The sequence below is a fragment of the Alligator sinensis genome, unplaced genomic scaffold, assembly GCF_000455745.1.
Source record: "Alligator sinensis unplaced genomic scaffold, ASM45574v1 scaffold1553_1, whole genome shotgun sequence".
Classification (NCBI taxonomy): domain Eukaryota; kingdom Metazoa; phylum Chordata; order Crocodylia; family Alligatoridae; genus Alligator; species Alligator sinensis.
Window position 1 is genome coordinate 162,095 of NW_005843054.1, and position 18,217 is coordinate 180,311.

The following is an 18,217-nucleotide window of genomic DNA, read 5'->3' on the forward strand; positions in this document are numbered from 1 at the left end:
GCCGCCGCCGGCGGGGGGCAACAAGAAGGCGGACCAGAAGAAGAAGGAGAAGATCATCGAGGTAAGCGCGGCGGCGGCGTGAGGCCCCCTTCCCCGGCCCCTTCTGCCTCTTCCGGCCGCCCCCCGGCCCCGCCGGAAATCAGCCGGCTTCTCCCCGCTCCTCTCCGCGCTGCCTTGGCCCCGGGGATCCCTGAGTTGGGGAGCGGAGCCCGCGACGGGGCTGGGCCGGCGACGGGCGCTGGGGCGGGCGAGTCCCGCCGCGGGATCGTGTCCTATTCTTAGCTTGGCTTCACCTTCTGCTGGCAGCCTCGTCCTGAGGTTTCTGGCACGCTGCCCGCATGTGGTATTGGAGGAGATATTTTATCGTGGCCAAACAAAACCCTGCTCTCCGTGGAGCTTTACCAGCAAACGTTTATGTCTAACGCTTCAAATAAGATGTTTCACGGGACATTTCATGTGAAGTAATCGGGAGGTAGTCACGCTTCTTGTTAGTTCCCACTCTTGCCGGTTGTCCTACGTGAGCAAGGCCTTGTTTCTCCAACTGTATATTCCAGCTCCTTCAATAAAAAAGGAACTAGTTGAGGTTGAGATTCCTGTTCTGATGACTCTGCTGTCCCAAGTGATGTTTAAGCCAACACCTTGTTATCAGTGGCTTATATTGTAACTAGTGTAAAGTAACAAATAGACCAGAGGGAAACACAGGCATGACTGATAAATAAATGAGCTACATTGTTACTGCAGATAGGGGTATAAAAGGATCTGTTAGGCTTTTGCATAAATCTTTTAATTGAGCTGGTATAGAAGGATGTCCCTTAAATAAGAAACTGGAAAAAGGGGGCAGGGAATGGATGCAGAGTGAATAGTTACTTCTTGGTGTGGACAGAGGGTCATCAGCACCTTGAAAGCAGGTGTCTTTTTCTTCAATAAGTGCTGCTACAAAATGAAACATATTTTTTTTTAATAACAGTGTCTTATGAGTTGGGTGTGTTATTTGATGGAGAAGGCAACATTGGTTAAAGACTGGAGGGGGATCTTAAAAAATATTGTTTCCTACACTGGAACACATATGTTCCAGTGTATGTATTTTATCCATATATTATCCATATTTGTGTACCAAATATGTTGGCATATTTGGTATACAAATATGCCAACAAATTGAAGACGCTGAGGACCCCTTGTTTCAGCTGCTTGGTCCATCATTGAAAATGCCTTGAATATTGCATATGCTCTTGTTGTGTTGGATCGTAATCTTTTACAGATGATGCATGTAAACCACAGTTCAAATAACAGTACCTCTGTAGAGGAAAAGGACATGCAGACAAATAACTACAGCACAACTCATCATACCAAGAAGTAGCAGAAGTAAGGAGATACCTTAGGCTGGAGTCTCTAGGTCACCCATTGTAAGAACTACCAATAGTTTGGTAGTTCAACCACAAAAAATGGTCTGTAGTATAGGGTCTCGCACAGTTTATGCCTTCCACACAATTCGGTGTATTAAAGATCCTAATCCTCCTAACATTTGATACTGGGGGAAGCAGTTTCTAAAAAGGTTTTTTATTGTAAAAGAGGATGTTCAGACCAACCACCTGTTATCACTCAGACACGGTTCTCAGTATAAGAAACAATGTTTTGTTTATACTACATCTTGGAAGTTACTTAAAATAATTTTAAAGTAAAAAAATCTGTTTATAAATCTGTGATCAGTATAGAGTACAGAGACTCCATACTGGAAAATAATAAAAACTGACAAGGTTTTTTGGAGGTCAGATACACGTTTTAGTTTGACACCTGAAATGACAGAGCTCATACTATGAATTTAGTCTAATGCATGGGATATAAAATTATATTCCACCTACTTTATTACTCTAGCATCATCTGGTCAGATTTAGTTCAGCCATTTATAACTGCCTTTTAAGATTGGGATTTATTATACAGTATGTACCAAACACTTATTGATTTTTTTATCTACTGGTTTTTAATACTTTCCATGACTATTCTTATATAGGCTTCATCTTGTAAATGGGTCTTTCATCCCATTTTAATATTATAACCAGAGATTACATCCAAACTGTACATTTAGAACCTATGTTCAGAACACCTTTTTGAAAGGAAGTTACACCTGTGTTTTTGTTTAAAACGTATTAATTACATCTAAAAAATGTCTTGCTTCTACCCTGGCTAAGAATGGACAGCTTTTAGGTGTTGGACACTAAAGGCTACATGCTTGTGAGAAAAGCATGATTAAAAAAAACCCAAACCCCCTACTTCTCTTCATTTGACAGAGTGTATAATTTTGTCTGAGATGTTCACTCAGTGCCCATTTCCTTAGATCAGAGGAATTCTACAGGAAGCAAATGTACTGGTTTTATGGATTTAAAATTTGAAAGCAATGGTAAATAGTGTTGTTTCACTTACTTTTTAAGTTGCTATCATTATACAAATCTCTTCTAATTTAGGACAAAACCTTTGGTTTAAAGAATAAGAAAGGTGCTAAGCAGCAGAAGTTTATCAAGGCTGTGACTCATCAAGTTAAATTTGGGCAACAGAATCCACGCCAGGTAAGCAATAGAAATCTGCTGTAATTTTTTTTTCTCAGCAAGTTTTAAGATCTTGTATAGACCCTAATAAGATGTTGAGGTGGTAGAGGTGGAGTTGCTGTCTTTACTGCTACTTTACCTAATGTACTATGGCTAGTGCACATCTGTCATAATGGGTTAACTTCTTTAAAGAATAGCCAGAGGGTGTGTTGCTCAGTGAAATGGATGCTTCCCCGGGCCCTTACTCCTAGTTTCACAGAAACTTTCCCAGTGCATTTAAGAATATTAAATACAAGTGTGGAAAGTCAGCTGCAAGAAAAGGGCTGGAGAAGGGACTAGGTCAGGGGTGGGCAATTATTTCGGGTGGAGGGCTGCTTACTGAGTTTTGGCAAGGCATCAAGGGCCACATGACAGGCAGCCAGGGGCAGATAAATATTAATTTTCTAAATTTTTTAGGGGCCTCACAGGCTGGATAGAATGGCCTGGCAGGCCGCATCTGGCTTGTGGGCCACATTTTGCCCACCCCTGGCCTAGGTAATGTGTAACCTGTGATCTGGTAGCTAGAGAGCACTTTGCTGGAAAACAGAAAATGTAGGTCCAAACCTCTGGGTGAGTGGACCTAGAGCCTGGGTCTCCTTCCCTTTGAGCTACTGCCTTAATTACTTAGACCTGGGCTGTCTAACTGGTGGCCTGTAAGTGCTTATCTCATGGCATATGGGCTGATGCTGCCTTTACTTATTTTTTCACCCTCAGGACCGAGTGACACTTGGACCAGGCCTTTGACATGCTTTCCCTCCATGGTCCCTCTCTCCCCCTGTCCACTGGATCTCTTGGCTGATATTCCCTCCTCCAGCTTTTGTGCATTGCTCAGCATAGTCTTCCACTACTTAGAAATTGGACAGCCCTGAGACTATTGAGCTAAAACATGGGAAGGGCACTTTATTTCCCAAATGTGCACATGCAGAGCATTTCTATTTTGTCATAGGGCAAAATACAATCTTAAACTATATGTAAGTGTTAAAATCTATGGTTATGTGTTTACATATGTGCCATTTCAGCACTTTAAAGTGGAATTCTCCAAGTCTCATGGTTTGAACTTGGAGGCTTAGAGAGAAGAGCAACATAAGACCAACAGATTATGTCATGATGCACATGTGCAAGTGCTAAACGCTTGGAAATGATGTCACTGTACACAGCTTTTGGGTGTAACAAAGATTCTAGGAAGTGATTCAAACTGTGTGGAGCTGCCATTTGCTTAGAATACTACTATGGCGCTGGTCATTAAATGCAAGGTAAAGAAACATACTGGCACCTCCTGAAGTCAGTTGCGTTGTTTATATCAATATTGCATGATATGTATATTTTTGGTGTATAGTTTATGTAAGGGTTGGTTCTTCTTAGTTCTGCTATATTACTAATCGCTTCAAATCTGGGATGATTATAGGCTGCTCAAGCTGAAAGTGAAAAAAAATTAAAGAAAGAAGATAAGAAGAAAGAACTACAGGAACTAAATGAACTCTTCAAACCTGTAGTTGCTGCCCAGAAAATTAGTAAAGGTAAACTGCTTAAACTTTTAGCTTGTGTTTCATTGTGTTGGTATTTTACCTGCACCAGATAAAAACATGTTCACAGACCCTAGCTGCATATCAATGAGTAAACAATTCTAACTTGGTTTATTTTAGTAACTTTGTTCTCTAAACAGCTCCAGTATATGCTCCTTACATACATTTATTGGATAAGGCCCTAATATCTTTAAGTGCATAACAGAAAGTATTCTCTGATTTTTTTTATTTTTTTTTCTGATGCTTACATTATAACAAACATCACTTACCTACATATTGATGAAGTGTATATAAACCCATTAACTGTGTAAGTAATCTGCCATAGTGCCTAACTTGTAATGTTACTGAACTCCATTTAACAGTGCAGTTAGTGAAACTGATTAGAAGCCATCAATTTTGGGGCTTCTAAAAGCAGCCCTGAACTAACTAGGTTCTGTTTGTTTCAAGGCTGGTATTAGGTACATGAGATACTTAATAATTTTCTGTTTAAGTAATCAATACACACACAAAAATTGATATCCCAAAGGTGCTTACCTTGACATCATAGGAGCAATATATATAAAAATAAAATTTTATAGGAAAGACCCTTGATATCTAGATCTTATTGTAATAAGTAGAATAGGGCATGAGTTAATGATGCTGCGTGTTGATGTTTATAGTTCATTAAATACCAACATACTTTTAAATAAGGACTCTTAACACACTGGATGCTTTCTTATATGCTAGGTATGAAGCATATAAGAAATAAAACATAGAACTGTGCTAGAAGAATTGAGGCAGGAAGATGAGTTCTGTGAGAAAAATCCCTCATTCTTAACTTTTTGAATAAAATAACTTTACTTTTGCATTCTTGTGTACAGCTTGATGTTTAACAACTGAAATCCCATGTTAATGCTTTTCAGAATACTTCATAAACAATCTTAACACCGCCTTAGTGTCTCACCAGGGAATAGCACTAAAATATTAAATTTCTGGTGACACAGGTGCAGACCCCAAATCAGTAGTTTGTGCTTTCTTCAAGCAAGGACAGTGCACTAAAGGAGACAAGTGCAAGTTTTCTCATGATTTATCTTTGGAAAGAAAGTGTGAAAAGCGAAGTGTTTACATTGATGCAAGAGATGAAGACCTTGAAAAAGGTATGTTGGTTCTAGAAAATAACAGACAACTCTTTCTTCTAGAGTTTCCTATCAGTAGAGAGATAGTTAGCCATGTTAGTCTGAAGTCAGAAGTCAGAGCAGGATGGTACCTGAGAGACTCATTCAGAATAGCATAAGATTTTATAGCTGTCAGCCTGTATCATTCTAACCCTAACTTTCTGCGATCAGAAGCTGTCTTTAAGATGCCACCCTGTGCTGCCCTCTAGAACATAAGTTCTGAGCTGAGTCCGCAAGCAGTTCAGGGCACAGATATTCTTTTCCTGATGTTTGTAAAGTGCCCGGCCCAACAGAGTCCTGATCTATGAGTAGGGCTCTGTGTATTGCAACAATACAAATAATGAATAATAAGCTAACCTTTGAAAATGTTCCCTTCCAAGTGTGGATTTCAGTTTATTTTCTAGATTCTATGTCAAAGGATCAGCTTGACCCAAAAATGCTATGGGATAAGCAGTTGTGGTCCACAGAGTATTTAAATATAGAAGTGGCAGGTTCATATAATAGCTGATTTTTTTCCCCTCATTTCCAGTTGCTTCTGTAAAACATTGAGACCTCAGAAAAAGCATGTGTACTGTGACTTTTGCAAACAGCACTGTATGCATGCACAGTGTGTGCAAGGGAGAGGGGGATGGACTGCACAGTTCTTAAATTCAGGGTGCCTCAATGGCTTGTCTGGCTTCATTTCACCCCTGCAATAATTTGCTGAACATGGAATGCTTTTTGTGTTAACACTTGCCCAGCATGGGTTAGAAAGCTGAACTGAGATGGGTTTGCTCCTTTTCGCATTAACATAACACTGTATTCTACCCTTAAAGTGGTGCACGAGGACCCCACACAATTTAATTACTAAAGCTAGTGGCTTGACACTTAGGCAGCCTTCCCCTTCCCTTAATGTCTGTGTTTTTCCATGCACAAGGAATGGTATGGAATTCCCTGCTTGGACTTCTGCCTTGAAGTGCTTTCTGTGCTCACATTACTCTATCCTGTTTCTGGCTGCTGTCCCACCTTGTTTGTCTCCTCCGTCCTTCCTTCTTGTGTAAGAGAGGAAATATAAAATCTTTGACACTTTCTCAAAGAAAAGGTTATAAATGCATTTTTTAAAAAGATAGCAAAACTTTAAAAATTATACTGAGATACCTTAGAGAAGATCCTAAACAGGTGAATAACATTGTTTTGTATTTTGAAGTGCAGAATCTAACTAAAATTGATATGGAGACTTAGAATTTTGTCATAAATTGAGATGCAAGTGAAATCATTTGTTCTTACCATTTATAACCTGAACTATTTATATCTAGATACGATGGATAATTGGGATGAGAAAAAGCTGGAAGAGGTAGTGAACAAGAAGCATGGTGAGGCGGAAAAGAAAAAACCCAAAACTCAAATAGTGCGTCTTTTTTCTTGCATTGGGTTTTAGTAATTATTAGATGTTATTAGGGGAACTTACATTTAGAAAGGTATTCAGTTTGTCAAGTAATGTATTGAGAGGTTTCTTGGAATCACCTGTGGGCTTGCTGAAAATATATTTGCACTTTCTTAAGGAAACAGGACTTTCCTATAACTTTAAAATATACTTTCATGTATGGATGCATTTGGGGACTAAATGTAATAAGCTGTTCTTTCTAAAACAGAAATGACATCAAAACTACATGCGGAGTAATAATAGTTAAATTATATACAATAGCATACTACTTGCAAGAGTTGAATGTTCATAGTTACATTCGCCAGTCAGTCCTGTGACCTTGATTGTAAACATAGCATATTAGTATGCTTTCAGACTGGAACAAAGAAATAGTCAGGAAGTGAACATATATAGTTTAATCTTTATTGCGGGAGGGTGGGGCAGCAGATTTTTTTTAAAACCTACTAATTTAGACAGGCTTTTCTAGTCCTTGCATAATCTTGTGGGTTATGCTTATTTTTTATAACATGGTTAAGAATAACTTATGAAAACAGTGTGGAATCTATAGTAAAAATGGTGAATTGCTTGTTAAAGTTTCCAAACTGACTGTTCTGAGGAATGAAATGCATGTTGTCAGTACATCGCAAAACAGTACACTGAATGGAAATTCCTAAAGTGTTGAGTGTAGTAAGGAGCCTGGAGACCATATGTTGTTAATGTCTCAGATGAGACTCCCAAAGAGAATGAGGAACTGTGGTGTTGTTTTCTGAACACTTTTCTGGCTTGATTTGTACAGGAATGCTGGGTTTTTTGTTTTGTTTTGTGGGAGGGTTTTTCAGATTGTCAAGTGAGACATTTAATTTTTTTGGCTTTATTTAAAAAATGTAAGTGCCTTTGTTGTTTTCTTTGTTTCTTTGTCCAAATACGTCCAGATTGATTTTGTTTTAGATTGTGGTCATTCACATAGTAATTTAACAGTAGTTGTAAATTATTGAGTTTTGCTACAGTGCTGTTCTTAAATACATAACATGTACTCACTTAAACTGTAGAAAGTGATGGGGTGTGGAAGGAAGGCAGAGTGCAACACTAACAGCTACTGTTTTATGCAGGTCTGCAAATATTTTCTTGATGCTATTGAAAACAATAAGTATGGATGGTTTTGGGTTTGTCCTGGTGGAGGAGACAACTGTATGTACCGCCATGCTCTCCCTCCTGGTTTTGTACTGAAAAAAGACAAAAAGAAAGAAGAAAAGCAAGAAGAAATTTCTTTAGAAGATCTAATAGAAAGAGAGGTAAAGTAATTGACTCCTAAATGTTATGTAGTTTGTCTTTGAATCTTGTGCAGCAAAGCACTACTATTAACAACTACAAGTGAGATGCTGTTCACCTGTGTTTATAGCCACTTGAGTGAAATGTTCCCAGTTGTTTGAAAAATGATTACTTGTTTGGAAAGTGTTAATTTCTCTGTTCTGTTCATCTGACAAGAGTATAGTGAGTCTAGCTGAATATTTGCCAGTAGGGGGCAGTGGTGTTTTAAGTTAGCTATTTGATTGCCTCATTTCACCCTGAGTAATAGTAGGAGTTCAGAACACACTAGAGGAGCAAACTTGTTAAACATCTTGTACAAAAAATCTTTATGAAACAGCATCTCAGTCTTTTTAATTTGTGAAGAAAGATTTCCTAAACTGTTTTCACAAAAATTAGCTTTAATCAGTTTCTCTTGATTTGTGCAGCGTGCTGCCTTAGGACCAAATGTTACCAAAATCACCTTAGAGTCTTTTCTTGCGTGGAAGAAAAGAAAAAGACAAGAAAAGATAGACAAGGCTGAGCAAGATATGGAAAGGAGAAAAGCAGACTTCAAAGCTGGCAAAGCACTTGTGGTATGTTTTACATCGAGTTTCTTATTGTGAGAGGAAAAAATTAATAAGCTTTATAGTAAGGTAGCTGTCTTAGATTTAAACTGAGTGCATATGTTTGTTTTTTTAATAGTGTTATAAATAATAGCCTTGTTTAAATATTAATATCTGTTTTTTCTTTGATAGATCAGTGGACGTGAAGTGTTTGAATTTCGGCCTGAATTGGTTGATGCAGATGATGAAGAAGCTGATGACACCCAGTACTCTCAAGGACCCAGTGAAGATGAGGTAAAGAAGGAAATATTAGCTCTTACCTGTAATATTTCAGGTTTTGTTTAAAAAACTGAGTAACTTTTGCCAAGAAGGCTAATAGCATATTGGGCTGCATTGATGGGTATGTTGCCAGTAGATCAAGCAAAGTGATTATTCCCCTCTTTTTAGCACTCATGAGGCCAAATCTGGAGTACTGTGTTCAGTTTTGCCCCCCCCCCACACCACTATAGAAAGCATGTGGACAAATTGGAGAGAGTCCAGCAGAGGGTGACAGAAATGGTGAGAGGGCTGGGAGACATGTCTTATGAGGACAGGTTGAGGGAACTGGGCTTATTGGGCATTTATACACATACTTTTTCATGCTGCAACGCACCAGAGATCCAACATGTCGGAGCAAATTTGATTGAGTCTGCTCTGCATGTGAGCTGATATACAACCGCACATGATGCAGAGCAGTGCACAAGTGGTGAAATGCACATCAGGGTGCAGAAAATGGCAGTGGTGTACTTCTGAACTAAAACACCTTAGATGTGTTTTAGTTCAAAAACATCCTGCTGCCATTTTCTTAGCGTTGACATGCATTTCACCGTTTATACAAATGTATGCTCCACAGCGCTGGGTGTTTTTAAAAGTGCCCGGCGCTGTGGCGCAAACATGGATACAAATGCCCATTTAGTCTAGAGAAGAGGAGACTCGGAGCGGATTTAATACCATCCTTTAACTACCTGAAGGGGGCCTCAAAAGAGGATGGAGCTAGACTGTTTTCAGTTGTGGCAGATGACAGAACAAGGAGCCAATGGTCTCGATTTGCAGCAAGGGAAGTTTAGGCTAGGTATTGAGAAGAATTATCTCATTCAGAGGGTAGTAAAACACTGGAACAGGTTACCCAGAGAGGTGGTGGAAACTCCATTTTTGGAGATTTTCAAAACCCAGCTAGACAAAGCTTTGGCTGGGATGATCTAGTTAGGTATGGTCCTGCTTTGAGCCAGGGGGTTGGACTAGATGACTTCCTGAGGTGCCTTCCAACCCTAACTTTCTATGATTCTTGGTTTTGACAGGCTTTCTATTAAAAGCAATTATTGAATTGTTTTTATTTCTTAATTTGCCATTGCTTAATACAGGGTTTATTTTATTATTTTTAAGAAAATCTTCCTTTTCACATCAACTTAAGTGGTAGAATGAAAACAATGAGTAATTTCAAAGAACATACCTCTTGTTTCAGGTTGAGGAGCCTGAGAAGGTAAATGATATAGATTTGCACCTGTATGTCCCAAAAGCTGTAGATGAGACTGGTATTACCGTGGCTAGTCCTGAGAGATTCAGTATGTACACTTCAGTAGAAAAAGACGGTAAGTTCACTTATTACCTGGTAACTTGGTGCTGTTTAAATAGCAGTGTGGGTTACCTGTATTGTCTAGCCTAGGGAAAAGTAAACACTTTACTTGTGATAACTTACCTTATGCTATGTAATCTCTTAATATTTTTCCTTTTTTATTAGACTTTTTTGCAACACTATCTTTAAGTTCACTTTTAACCTTGCTAGCTAACTTGAGTTAGGTTGTAAACTTCAGGAGACAGGGATTTCACCTTGCTATTTAAATGTCTTTCTTCAGCATTACTGTGGCAGAGCACCTGCAGTGCCTGTCACTTTAAGGGCTATAAGAGCAAACAACAGGGCAGGTGCTGGCTAGCCCTAATGAAACAGTCACCTGACTGCAGGAGGGCCCTAGGATTGGAGGAGGGGGCTGTGCAGGCTCCATTTTAGGTCCAGGCCCTCAGGCCTGCCACAGCAGTTTGCTGCTGGCAGCTGACGGAGTAACACCCAGCTGGGGTTCTGTTCAGAGCACCCTGGAGGTAAGGGCAGGAGCTATGGGAATAGCAGGAGGCTCCTGGTCCTGCATATGACCTGAAAACTGCATCCTCTGAGGAAGGATGGCCTGATGGGGCTGCTCATAGTGGAGCAGCCCCCCAGAAATGCAAGGGCACTTAACCTCCCCACCTTATAACCCTAGCCCCCACACCCTGGTGGGTTACCCAGGGTCGGGGCCAGGCGCATCTCTGGACACCTGAGCCCATACGGGGGTAAGGACCCTGGTTGCCTCAGTGGTGGGGCATAGTAGATTAAAATATATAAGGGCCCGCATAGAGTAGGGTGCGAAAGGATGACCCAAAGTGCTATACATATTTAGGTGTAGAGTAGAGCCTGCGTATTAGGGCCTGAGGAGCTGCACTGGGGGTGTGCCGAGTAGGGGGCATGAAAAAGACCTGAAGTATAGCACAGGGGCCAACTTCCATGAGAAATTCACTCAAGGGTATAACCCCAGAGAGGAGGGCAGCCAAGCCCAGGTAAGTCTACAGATGCCTGAGGTATTAGATGGGCCAGAGGCCATATTTGTTGTTATTAAGGTATGCCAGTGTGAGAGCACAATGACTATATGCTCCAGTGGGGAGTGCAGGTCCCAGTGAGACTCTGGAGCATTGGTGTGAGGCATTGTGATGATTTGAATACAATCTGCAAGGCATGGGACACAATAAGGGAAGGTCGGAGTCACGTTATCGCCTTGAGCATCGGGCATTAAAATGGGTAGTCTTCCGCATTTAACAACAGTTTATTATACAAAAAGTCATGGTGGGCAAGATTTTGGACGGACTGCCCCAGAACAGGTGAGTGGCCCTGTGTAGCCAGCCTGTTACAATACAGTAATATGAAAACAGAGGAGTAGTAGTAACAATATAATAGTACGAAGCAGTTGGTTAAGATAACGGTTTCAAATATGTATGTGTTTCTACCCAAACTCTTTGGTTTAATTTATAATATTTAAAACTAATCCTTTGAATCCACAAGTAATCCCACTGAATTCAGTAAAGTGAAATATAGGGGTCAGTGCTGCATGTATGACTTAAAAGATGCCCCATATCACATCTAATGAAAATAATTGAGCATATTTTTCAAACCTAGCAACTTCTGAACTGGCAGACTCGAAAGCAATTTTGGAGTCTGTTTAGTGTCAATAATTTTTTAATGATTCAATGTAAGAACTTGTAATGCTGGATACTGTAATTTTTGTTTAATTATTTTTAGATACCAAGTTAAGTGAAGCTTCAGGAGGTGGGTTAGAGAATGGGGAGCACGTTTATTCAGAAGAGGACACTGAAGAAGAGGAAGAACAGGAAAATGGAGTCATTGATGCTGTTCCTGTTGATGAAAACCTTTTTACTGGAGAGGACTTGGATGAACTAGAAGAAGAATTAAACACTCTTGATTTAGAGGAATGAAGAATAAGAATTTGAAGTCCTTGTGACAAAGTGGAAGCTGACTACATATTTTCACCTAGAATTCTTGAACAGGATTTTTAGGGTTTCCCCAACTGATGCTGAAAGGCACATCAGACATCAGGATTATTTCCTCCAGCCTCGTCTGCTGCAGTCTCGACTACACTTCACAGTAAAATATTCAGAGTAGTTCAGAATTGAATTGAGAGTGCTGACGTCACAGAAAATGAGATTGTTGTAAATTTCAGCTAAAAGTAGGAGGTGTAACTGCTTTGCCAGTGTGCAAGTTTAAGAGGGAATGTTGCTGCCAGGTACAAAAACAACATTCTTCACCAGAACTGCATCTTTTAATAAGTAATTAAGTTGATTTAGAAACCACCTGAATTATTTGAGCAATGTACTTTAAATGGAGCTGTTTCAGATTGAGATGTCCATGCTCCTATAAGTGTTGGTTTGCTTTATCTGATCAGATGGATACCGAAGATGCAAATTTGTGAAATGATACATCACCTCTGGTGCCCTCTGTTTAAAATGTTTTAAACTTTCCCTTCACCTTTTGCCAACAAAATTGTAAATAAAGACTGTCCACTTTAAAATCATTATGGTGACTTTTTTGTTAGAGTGGGATTAATGTAAATACTGTATATTTCCATGATGTAATGAATTAATACTTTCCATCTAATCCTGATTCAGAAGTAATTTTTTGTGGGCTTCAGCTAAGTCTGTGGTTGGTTGTAGTTAGTGTTATATTCCTAGATCTCCAATTAACATATTTTTCTCTTTTCACTATGCCACCAAAAAAAATAATAAATTGAGAGAATTAACATTACAACACATAGGCAGAAGGCTGGGTAGGTTTGCACTTTACAGACTTAACTAAATCAGAGCTGTATAGCATAAGCTTTCATAAACAGCCGCTTGCTTCATCAGCATCTGTTAGTTCACTGCTTGTGCTAAGCATCTCCATTCTCATTGGGGGCATTTATACAAGATGTTTGCTGCGGAGTTGACTAATTAGCTCTGCAGTAAATTGTCTCTGTGTTAGTCTCAGATGTATATCTACTCTGACTTCTGCTTGCCTTCATGCTTATACGGCTAGCCACCTCTTTGCTAAATCTCATCTCCAGTTTTATTAAGTCTTGTTCCACCTCAACAATGATTGAATACTATCCGAGTTCTTCAGATCAGGGATCTTGTTTTCATGCATCCATAAAGTCTCTAGCAGAAATGGCATTATTCAAATAAAATAATATTGACTTCCTCCAAAGAAATCTGATACGATAAACATTGGTATCTTTGACCCGTAGAGGGCAGCAGTGTTAAGTAAATATGGCTTATAAGTAACCAAAAAATGTACTAATTTCCTAGAAATCCCCCCATCTCCTTACCTAAAAAAACCAAGGAGGCGGCATTGGTTCTGAAATGAAATGCACTAACTTTATTGTTAGTGTTGTATTTATTATACAGTTCATACAATTGTCAAAAAAACCCAAGGAGCAGTAAACTCTGGTATTATGGGTGAGTTTGCGCAGATGTCTTGACAGTGGGAAGATTAGTTATAATAGGTTGCTGATGATGTTGCTGAATACCATTGCTAAAATAGCTACCATAGACATTTTTGCCCTTTTTTGGGATCTGTCTTTGTGTTGGAAGACTTATTTTAAAAGCAACAGGCAATGGCCTTTGAGATAGACGCCTAGTGAATTATGACTTTTAAAATGTAAATGTTTAAAGGAAAGTTTCAATGATCTAATTGTACTTTCCTAATTTTTCAGAAACTTTTCAACTATGACGATATATAAAGAGTGCTGATAGGTCTTTGGACTAATACTTGTCTGCAGGAGCCCGTTTAGAAATCAGGATGTCAAGAATGCGGTTTTCATTTGAATACAACATATGTAACCTGAGACAAAAGTAATTTAATCACTTGGCGGACTGAAAACACCTTCTAGTCGGTCTCATTTATTAAAATGAGCTTTTCTAATTAATTATGATGTCTACTAATACAGAACATTCTGTAATTCTTTCCATTTAACGTGAATGGTAGTAATCTGGCTAGTTTCTACACTACTTGATGTATCTGATTAAAAAAAGAAAAGTATATTGAACTTGAAATCTTAAACATAAAGTGTCTGTTGTCATATTCTACTTATCAGTTCCTTGGTGCCAGGTATGTTAGTGCATTTTCTGGCAGTGTAGTTAGTATCTGATGAGTAATTCTACAATGCAAATTTATCCTAGTAATTTTTCAGCCTGTCTGGATGGCATATCTTGGTAGGTAGTAGCCTACCTAGCTGACTTCTGTTCACTCAGTGTGTTACTATGCCCCTTCTCTGGCTCATACAAATTATTTAACTGAATTATTAATTTATACATAATGAAGATGAAGTTTGTTATCTTCCAGACTACAGATCCTTTCAGCTTGTATTGTCAAATACTAACAGTTTCCTTTTTTTCCCTCCATATATAGTTAGTAAATTAAGGGCTTGTTATGAAATGTATTGCTACATAGAAAATCAAAGGTGCCCTTTGTTCTGAACTAAAACTTGTATACCTGTATAAAAAAAGAGCAGACTTTAATTTGTTACTTTACAATTCATCTTTAAGGCTGAACTTGACTGTTCTTGCTGTGTAGAGCATGTTAGAGTATCTGAAAGTCTAAAAAGGGTAGCTTGTTTGTAGAACTCATTGCCTACACTAAAATTGTCAAGGTGTTGGACTCTTCAGCCTGAGGAAAAGAAGACTGAGGGGCTCTGGTAGCAGCTTACTGCTACACTAGGGTAGTACATCAAGGGCTCGGTGAGCAACTGTTCACCAGGGCACCCAAGGGGAAAACTAGGAGTAATGGCGACAAACTCCTAGAAGATCGATTCAGGTTCAACATTAGGAAAAACTTCTTCACAGTCAGGGTGTCCAGACTGGAATAAGCTCCCTCCAGAGGTGGTGCAATCACTTACCCTGGAAATCTTCAAGAGATTAGACAGTCACTTTGCTGGGGTCACCTGACCCCCAGTTATCTTTCCTGCTTGGTGCAGGGGGCTGGCTGGACCCAATGAACTTCTGAGGTCCCTTACGGCCTTCCAATTTATGAACAGCCAATGACCTATACCCTATATTAACAGAAATATTAAGACTTGGCAACTGAAAGGTAACAACTTTCTGCTTTATTGTAAATATACCTAAATAGAGTATTGGCTTCTGTAGAATTGCTGTGATGTAAAAAGCTAAATTTGTCTTTGGAAATGTTAGGTACTAAATCTATTTTTAGCCGGAGTAACCACCAAGTCTAATGCCATGCATATAGGTAAGTAGGATGTCAAGTTGTTTAGTAAGTTCCAAAGTTTTGTGAACTACTGCATAAATAACAATCTAGCCTAGGAAACTAGGTACCAGCACTGGGTAAATTATGTGAAATGTCAAAATAAGCAGGCAGAATAGATCTTTCCAAAAACTGTAAGAGCAAAGCATTCAAATTAAAGTATTACTAGAATATTTTATTTGCACTAAATATCTAAACTGCATGTTTCCCTTCAAAATTAAACCCCTTGGGGCCTACCTGACTTTGAGATGCAAGCTACTTGCATGATTAGTTGAAGACAATAGTAGGTGCATCTGTTCAGGACCTTGAAAGTCCCTGGATTTTGAAGGCAGTAATCATTCTTAGATAATGAAGGAACATTTTTCTGACCATGGGGAATTATTCTTAACCATGCCTTTTTCTTCTTTTCCCTGTCTGCGCTGCTTGTCTCGTGTGTCTTTGCTCTGGTTTGTATGTCCTAACTTGTTTCACACATTCAAAGAAAAATATAGAAGTGAATTTGAGAATTGTACCTTTAACTTCCTTACACAGATTAACACCCAACTCGTGAAAATCAAATGTAACAAAGTATTTTTCAATCTCATGTCTTGTACAAAGTAAGACAAACCTTTCTCAATGTGGGGCTTTACATGAGATATTTACTCTGGAGTTGACTAATTAGCTCTGCAGTAGATCATCTCTGTGTACAGGTGTGGAGCTATTAGGCCGGAATAAACTAATTAACTCTACTGTAGGTTAGTACTGTTTGATAAACTTATAGTAGAGTTATTTACTCCACTGCAACATGTATGTAGATGCTGACCAGAGCTGGCTGGGGCACAAGGGTGCTACAGTGCAGATCTGCCTGCCAGCTAGCCCCACATAGTAGCATGTTTGTACCTCAGCCCCTCCACACCTTGTTGAGCCAGGTCAGAGCTGCCCCAGACTGGCAGACTGACCCCTGGGGCTCCCTGCCAGCTATGGCTGCATTGACCTGACTCAACATGTTACAGTCCTGGGCGCACGTGTAAATGCTGTGTCCACAAGCAATAAATCCCAGCATTGCATTGCGTTGATTGCACGTGTAGATGTGCCCAGTGGTCCATGGGCATTTAAAAATGAGTATAGACCTTTTTTGATTTCTCTTTGCTTCATAGAAACTACGTATAATTTTGCAAACTAGCATTGATGCAACACGTGCCTTATTTTTTAAGTGCCGTTCACCATGTTGATTTTACCTAGATAGGCTATTGTTCTGGTCTTTATGCTCTTAATTTCTCTGATACAAGCTGAATAACCTTGAATTAAACTCAGATGTAGCAAATTGAGGCATGATAAAGTCATGTTCAAAGGAATCTTATGATGCCTCTACAGTTCATTGATTTAAAAGAAAAGCTAAAAAGGTAATGTATATCTTAACGATAAAAGTAGTTCTTCATTCTTTGCTCCACAATAGATTCCTTTACATGGGCTCTTCATTCTATTCAGTTTTTCTAGCTCTGCATATGTCAGGTGTTCTTACTCTTTTGGCTCTTGTGTTCATCTACATTAATTATATTTAGTTTATATTTTAGAGAATTTTATACTCACTGGCCCACAAATGTGTAATTTTACATTCTTATATTCAGTATGTTAAAACCAGTTCCATCAATGAATGGTCAGTCTCTTGGCACTTGTCCTTTCTACATGCCCAGGAAATGCGGTCATTTTCCAAAAACTGTAAAACATCTCATACTCCTTGAAGAACAATTACATCAGCCTACACTTAAAAACCATGAGGCATATACTCAAATGCTACACCCTAGAACTTTTTCAGTGAAAAGCACTTACCAGAATTTTGAATGCTCAAAAGTACTTTTGTTGAGTTTTTCACCACAAATGCACTTTAGAACTTTGTGCAGCACAACAGGAAGAGGTGTAAACTGATATTTCAAGTAGAGAGTTGACCATAGAAGCATGGTTTGGTAATGAAAAACAAAGATGACAATTTAATTAGAGTTTGACCAAATTTCCTGTAACCTCTGTCCCTTTTTTTTTTTAACCCTAATTATAATATGGGGGAAGCAGTATCTAACAAGGAATTGAGCTTTAATTCATTGTGTGAAAACACTTGTCATTTACCTGTCAAACACCTGCCAGTGTTCCCCATCATAGGATCTCTCTTGCATCATAAACTGGGTAATGTATTGCAAATGTACAACTTAATACTCTACTGTGGCTGTATAGATAGCATGCAGTTTTCTTTAAAGAAAAGCTGAAGGAAGCGATGTCTTCCCTTACATAATCACATTGTCTTTGCAAGTAGGCAAAATCACTCTACAAAAGTTGACAAAACCTTGGAAGATACACTTTTGAAGGCAAAACTAAACAAATTATGCTTGGTTCAAAATGTCCTGGGGCCCAATTCATTATTTGTGTAAAGGTGTGGCTCTAGCCAAAGTGAAGTAAAAATATCTTGGTATCCCCATGTGCAGAAGCACAACTTTCTATCCAAGCCTCTCTGCATAATCAAAGTCAATACCCCTATATACCTTGTTTTCCAGTTTATAAAAAGGAGTTAACTTCTTTGAACATGCTGTGTGGAAATAATTTTGAAAAAACAAATTCCTTTTCCAAAACAGCTGTGCCCTTTATGGGCACTATTCATCTTATGTTTAGTTTGTAGCAAAGAATTGTTTACTTTGTCAGTAATATTGCAATCTTGGTGCCTGATCCGTAGTGTAGTGAAATAAATGGGATTTGCTCCACTGATACTTAGGATCAGGATGTTACTTGTGTCTCTTTGGTGGCTTACATGATAGTTCAGTAAGCTAGTATGTGTCATTCAGAGATAAGGAATGATCTGATGTTTATTTTGGT

General features: G+C 38.9%; 1 protein-coding gene across 1 annotated transcript; it reads left to right on the forward strand.

Moving 5' to 3' along the window:
* Window positions 1–4: 4 nt before the first annotated feature.
* On the forward strand, window positions 5–12,660 carry ZC3H15 (zinc finger CCCH-type containing 15; the record flags this gene model as incomplete). The annotated part of the gene is made up of 10 exons (XM_006037014.1): window positions 5–61; window positions 2,460–2,561; window positions 3,985–4,096; window positions 5,086–5,238; window positions 6,552–6,643; window positions 7,768–7,950; window positions 8,392–8,538; window positions 8,701–8,802; window positions 10,010–10,136; window positions 11,870–12,660. Coding segments are annotated over 10 exons (1,269 nt in total), but the record flags the coding sequence as incomplete, so codon positions are not given.
* Window positions 12,661–18,217: the final 5,557 nt, after the last annotated feature.